A 7173-nucleotide genomic window follows, 5' to 3' on the forward strand; every position below is an offset into this window, starting at 1 on the left:
TGAAGGAGCCTTTAGTCAAGGTCATATTTCCGGCCACCTACAGGATCCAGTGAAACCTGCCATGAGATAAAAGCATAAAACGTGAAAATCGGAAGAAACAGAAAATACCCAACAATTACCTCAATTCAGATAAACTATAGAAGGAGAAACGGGTTGAGTTCAGCTTTTGCTCAGACATAAGCACTATCTATGGGGGATATAGGAAAGCCGTGTCCATCCCTACACTTCCACTGGCAGCTTCTCATAGAATAAAGAAGAAAAGAAGAAAACTGTCAGCGATGACCTCCCCCAAACATGGCGGCTGCCAGCGATGACCTCCCCCAAGCAAGGCGGCTGCCAGCGATGACCTCCCCCAAGCAAGGCGGCTGCCAGCGATGACCTCCCCAAACACGGCAGCTGCCAGCGAGGACCTCCCCAAACACGGTGGCTGCCAGCGAGGACCTCCCCAAACACGGTGGCTGCCAGCGAGGACCTCCCCAAACACGGTGGCTGCCAGCGAGGACCTCCCCAAACATGGCGGCTGCCAGCGATGACCTCCCCAAACACGGCAGCTGCCAGCGAGGACCTCCCCAAACACGGTGGCTGCCAGCGAGGACCTCCCCAAACATGGCGGCTGCCAGCGAGGACCTCCCCAAACACGGCGGTTCCAGCAATGCTCTCCCCAAACACGGCGGCTGCCAGCAAGGACCTCCCCAAACACGGCGGCTGCAAGCAAGGACCTCCCCAAACACGGCGGCTGCAAGCAAGGACCTCCCCAAACACGGCGGCTGCCAGCGAGGCCCTCCCCAAACACGGCGGCTGCCAGCAAGGACCTCCCCAAACACGGCGGCTGCCAGCGAGGACCTCCCCAAACACGGCGGCTGCCAGCGAGGCCCTCCCCAAACACGGCGTCTGCCAGCGAGGCTCTCCCCAAACACAGCGGCTGCCAGCGAGGACCTCCCCAAACACGGCGGCTGCCAGCTAAAACCTCCCCAAACATGGCGGCACCCAGCGATGACCTCCCCCAAACATGGCGGCACCCAGCGATGTCCTCCCCCAAACATGGCGGCTGCCAGCGAGGACCTCCCCCAAACATGGCGGCACCCAGCGATGACCTCCCCCAAACATGGCGGCACCCAGCGATGTCCTCCCCCAAACACGGCGGCACCCAGCGATGTCCTCCCCCAAACATGGCAGATGCCAGCGAGGACCTCCCCCAAACATGGCGGCTGCTAGCGATGACCTCTCCTGACCTCTCTGCTGATGACCTTCTGGCTTCAATCAATCGATCTCTGACCCTGAACTAGCATGGATCAGGACAGTTTCACCTCCTCATCTGCATACTTGTTCTGTGAAGGGAACACCATCGGCATGACAGGTGGGGTTTCCAGAAGGAGAGGCATTGATGGCAGTCTCCATGCTTCCCAAGCACAAATTAAAGGAGACCTGTGAGCAGTACGTAGGCTGCCATTCATCAGCCACATAGCAACTGAGGAGCCGATTGCCCAGTGGATTCTGGGGGCCCCAGCTACATTCTTCAGGTCCCTGCAGTAAAGCAGGGGGGGGGGGGAACGGTGCATTTGGTCACAAGGGAGGATGTAATTGAAAGCAGCTGGTTCTCTATGGGGTGGGTCCTGTCAGTGCAGACAATGCAAATGGGGCATTCTCTGTCCCAGCAGCAATCCATATCAATGATAATCAGGGAGGGGAGGGGGAGCTGCTGCCTTATCCAGTGTCCCCCCTACTCTGCCTTATTTTATTTATGGCAGCCATTGCTGACCTCCTGAAAAAGCTGAATAGCTGACCATAGACAGGCCGAGATTCGGAGGGTACAGCAGGAACCAGACAAATTATGATCCATGGATGATCCTTCCCTGTCAGCAGAACACAATAATTAGTGTTGATGGCTATAGCCGGTGGCACTGTTTAATTGGGAAAAACCCGACAGGCAAGTCGATCGACGGATTAAGCTGCAGCACAGGTTTTTCACCTTAATGTGCAGAATGCCATAAAAAGGTAAAAGCATCGAGGCTTTACAACCACTTTACCTTTGGTACAATCTGGTTCCTGCTGAAGCAGTCAAATTTTGGTCAATCTATGGCTTTACTGGTGGTCTCAGGCAATTTTTTAAAGCCTCTATGCAGCGATATGTAACACGTGTATCGCAGATGTTTTTGCATAGGCGCGCCCAAACGCATGTTTATGTTTGTATGTGTGGGGGTGGGGAGCCTCAAATTTAATTTTTTTTATTTAGGGGGGGGGGGGGTGCTGTTATGTGCTTGGATGTAATTTTATTTATTTTTTTTCCATTTTATTTATTTATTATCACATAGAGCAGTGGTGGCGAACCTTGGCACCCCAGATGTTTTGGAACTACATTACCCATGATGCTCATGCACGAGTCTGCAGTGTAGTTGAGCATCATGGGAAATGTAGTTCCCAAATATCTGGGGAGCCAAAGTTTGCCATCACTGCCCTATGTTATAATACATAAATAAAGTTACATCACTGACATAGGGGACAAAAAGTCCTCCATTAAATTTTTTTTGGAGTGACACGTTCTCTAACTACCAGGCACTTTTACCCTATTCCTACCCAGGCCAATTTTCACCTTTCATTGCTGTCACGCCTGAATGACAATTGTGCGGTCATGCAACACTGTACCCATATGAAATTATATAAATGTGGTAGTAGCACGCTGCCACCTATGGATAGAAATTAGGAAATGACAGAGTACAGCTGCTGCAATCACCAAATGTGTTCCCACATCCGCAATAAATCAATATTAAAATGTGTGAACGCGCTGCCTCTAAATCAACGTAAAAATAATAACTGGAAAGTGACAAAAAATAAATAAAAAATTACTAAATAGGTAAGGGTTCCATATACACCTTTCTCTATATATCGATAGATAGATAGATAGATAGATAGATAGATAGATAGATAGATAGATAGATAGATAGATAGATAGATAGATAGATTTTACACACACACACACACACACACACACATATATATATATATTTATTAGTCGCACACACATATATATTTATTAGTGCCAGTGCAAATTAAAATCATAAACATATAATACAAAAAAGGCCAATGCAATGAGTAAAGCTTCTTATTAGGGATCGACCGATTATCAGCAAGGCTGATATATCGGGGGCCGATATGCACTTTCTCCGATATATCATAATCGGCCCCGGAGGTTACCGATATTGCCAATATTGTCGTACCATCATTGCGTATGTTGCGCCACACGCCTCCACGCATTGGGACAGCTTCTGCCTTCTTAGGCCGCCTCCCTCAGCCTCATCTGGAGTCGGGGAGTCTCGGGACAGTGAGTACAGTGCAGTGTTCAGTGCACACAGTGTGTTTAACACAGCCGCCATACATACACCCACCCACAGCTGCCCGGTGCCAGCCAGCCAGCCACCCACAGGCCTGTACCAGCCAGCCAGCCACAGGCACTGGGCCTGTACCAGCCAGCCAGCCACAGGCCCTGTACCAGCCAGCCAGCCACAGGCCCTGGGCCTGTACCAGCCAGCCAGCCACAGGCCCTGGGCCTGTACCAGCCAGCCAGCCACAGGCCCTGTACCAGCCAGCCACAGGCCCTGTGCCTGTACCAGCCAGCCAGCCACAGGCCCTGGGCCTGTACCAGCCAGCCGGCCACAGGCCCTGGGCCTGTACCAGCCAGCCAGCCACAGGCCCTGGGCCTGTACCAGCCAGCCAGCCACAGGCCCTGTACCAGCTAGCCAGCCACAGGCCCTGGGCCTGTACCAGCTAGCCAGCCACAGGCCCTGGGCCTGTACCAGCTAGCCAGCCACAGGCCCTGGGCCTGTACCAGCTAGCCACGCACCCACCAAAGTTATTGCAGTGAGTGAGTGCACTACTGCAGCAGTTTATGCATCATTTACAATCAAATGATGTGAAGCTGATGTACCTGCAAGTGCAGTTTTCCTATCAGTTTTCATACAGGTAAGGTGTAAAGAACGAGCCCTTAATTTTAAAAATAATAAACAAACATTAACATGTTCAGTAACAGATTTGTGTCGAAAATTGTGTTTATTTTGCAAAAAACTTGAAATGTTCAAAATATCGGCCCATACCGATATGCAATGGCCAAAATATCGGTATCGGCAACGAAAAACCGATATCAGTCGATCACTACTTATAGCAATTAAAAAAGTCTCTATATGATAAGGTGCTTCATAGGAATGACACAAGAGTGTAATGACAATTTCACTCATGCTCCTTTCACCAGGTGAAGTGCAAGCTCACCTCCATTAAAGACCCCTAAGGGTCAACAAAGCATAAACACAGATCAAACCGATGGGCCAAACTCTGGTGTTCAGGTTCCTTTAAGAACGATAGAATTCCCTTTCCAAGATGGCTCCACACAGCTCACACACAGGTCATAGGCAACAAACAGAAAAAACAGGCTCCAGTAGTGCAGTACCCGGATTATTAAGCTCAACACACCACACAGAACCCACTTCATAAAATGCGCTCACATTAGCTAAAAAAAAAAACACAAGCATATAATGAAATCTAGCTTCTCACATGATCCAGTGAAAACTCCCGCTGCCAAGCTCAACCTCTACACCATCAGATGAATCCACGTGCTTTGGTGGCGTAACACGTAGAGGTTGAGTTTCATGTTCTGTGTGGTGTTTTGAGCTTGATAACCCAGGTAATGCAGTATTGGAGGCTGTTTTTTCTGTTTGTTGCCTATGACCTGTGTGTGAGCTGTGTGGAGCCATCTTGGAGAGGGAATTCTATCGTTCCTAAAAGAACCTGAACACCAGAGTTGGCCCATCAGATTGATCTGCGTTTATGCTTTGTTGACCCTTAAGCCTCCTTACACAGGATCATCTTGGAAAGGGAATTCTATCGTTCCTAAAGGAACCTGAACACCAGAGTTTGGCCCATCAAATTGATCTGTGTTTATGCTTTGTTGACCCTTAAGTCTCGTACACAAGATCATCTTGGAAAGGGAATTCCATCATTCCTAAAGGAACCTGAACGCCAGAGTTTGGCCTATCAGATTGATCTGCGTTTATGCTTTGTTGACCCTTAAGCCTTGTACACAGGATCATCTTGGAAAGGGAATTCCATCGTTCCTAAAGGAACCTGAACACCAGAGTTTAGCCTATCAGATTGATCTGCGTTTATGCTTTGTTGACCCTTAAGCCTTGTACACAGGATCATCTTGGAAAGGGAATTCCATCGTTCCTAAAGGAACCTGAACACCAGAGTTTAGCCTATCAGATTGATCTGTGTTTATGCTTTGTTGACCCTTAAGCCTCGTACACAGATTCATCTTGGAAAGGGAATTCCATAGTTCCTAAAGGAACCTGAACACCAGAGTTTAGCCCATCAAATTGATCTGCTTCTATGCTTTGTTGACCCTTAAGCCTCGTACACAAGATCATCTTGGAAAGGGAATTTCATCATTCCTAAAGGAACCTGAACACCAGAGTTTGGCCTATCAGATTGATCTGTGTTTATGCTTTGTTGACCCTTAAGCCTCGTACACAGGATCATCTTGGACAGGGAATTCCATCATTCCTAAAAGAACTTGAACACCAGAGTTTGGCCTATCAAATTGATCTGTGTTTTCACTCCCTCACTTGCTGATCGAACTGGAGAGATTTCGATCCATGTCGGGCTTAGGGATAAACCTCTCCAAATGCTCTATTATGCCGATTAATCTGCCTAATTGGATGCAGACCTCCATCAGAGAGAGTTTCTCTTTCACCTGGTGTTTGAGATCTTTTCGCTATTTAGGGGTCCAGATTACTCCTCATTATGAATCATTATTTATATCCAACTTCCCTCCAGTATTTAAAAAACTAAGTTTGTTATTGAAGACATGGTCTTCGTACCACATCTCGTTTATGGGCAGAGTTACAGCCATTAAGATGATTATCTTACCTAAGGTCTTGTTCTTCTTTAGGGCCCTCCCCGTTAATGTTCCTAAATCTCATATCAGTTCTTTTCAGCGGGAGATTTCTAAATTCATTTGGAACGGTAAGAGATCCAGATATAACGGTCATATACTTTATGCCCCCCAATCCCAGGTTGGCCTGGGCATTCCAGATTTATGGTCCTACTATCTCTATGCCAAACTCATTCAAATGGCTCAATGGAACGCAGACCCCGAGAGTATTCCCTGGCTTTTGTTCGAACAGGCCACAGTTTTTCCAAACTTTCTCTCGGCGGGTCTCTGGAATGGTGCACAGCCGTCTAGGTATAACGCAATTGCGAACAAAATAGTTGTCCATTTATACAGGCTGTGGCTAAAACTGAAAACCCCCCTGGGTCTGTTGTCACGAGTCTCTCCGCTAACATCCTTTTTGGGACACTTTGACTCCGGTTTGCTCCCTCTAAGCAGAGAGGACTTATCCCCTTGGATAACCAGAGGCCTGGTGAACCTCAAAAAGCTCTCAATAGGCAATATTTTTTGTACATTTGAGCAACTGGTAGATTTATATGGTCTTCCCAGCTCTGAAAGGGACCACTATACCCTTGTGAGGGCATTTTTTCAATCACAGGACCTCCTCACACTAAACCCTCCATTTACTATTTTTGAAAACATTTGCTCCGCCTCATCTAGGGATCGAGGGCTTATATCTAGCCTTTACTCTCATATTGTTACTAGTACCCTCCCAGATAAACATAAGTATATGACTAGATGGGAACAAGACCTAGGCTGTAACTTCTCCATTCCAGAATGGCACCACATGATTTCAAACATGCGTAAATGCTCACGTTCTAGTGCATGCAGGGAGACACCCCTAAAAGTAGTTACAAGATGGTATTTGACTCCCTCCTTGGTTCACTCCTTCTACGATTCAGTCTCTTCCCTCTGTTTCAGGGGCTGTCCAGAAGAAGGTAATTTACTGCATATTTTTTGGAGCTGCAAATGTTTGCGACCCATATGGGATCATGCACAGAGACTGGTGACCAGATTGGCTGGGACATTGGTTTCTCTCTCTCCTAAGATATGCTTGCTTTTTGTAAAAGTCCCTGGTGTCCCGAAGTCCACATCCAATCTGATTCATACTTTGATGTGTTCCATTCAATGGATGATAGCTTGTAATTGGAAATCAGATACTCTATTATGGTCTCAGGTGCTCTCCAGGATGGAATGCATCAAACTGACAGAAAAAATCTTTCATTCCCTTCATA

General features: G+C 47.7%; 1 protein-coding gene across 1 annotated transcript in view; it reads right to left on the reverse strand.

The window, feature by feature from the left end:
- Nucleotides 1-59, reverse strand: part of MORN4 (MORN repeat containing 4) — a 17735-nt gene extending 17676 nt beyond the window's left edge. The window contains exon 1 of the mRNA XM_082268291.1: nt 1-59. This exon is cut by the window's left edge and continues 42 nt beyond it. Within this exon, the coding sequence (XP_082124417.1) occupies nt 1-25 (25 nt within the window). The 5' untranslated portion in view covers nt 26-59.
- Between the last annotated feature and the right edge of the window lie 7114 nt (nt 60-7173).

Source organism: Pelophylax lessonae (assembly GCF_965119305.1).
Source record: "Pelophylax lessonae genome assembly, chromosome: 9".
Lineage (NCBI taxonomy): Eukaryota > Metazoa > Chordata > Amphibia > Anura > Ranidae > Pelophylax > Pelophylax lessonae.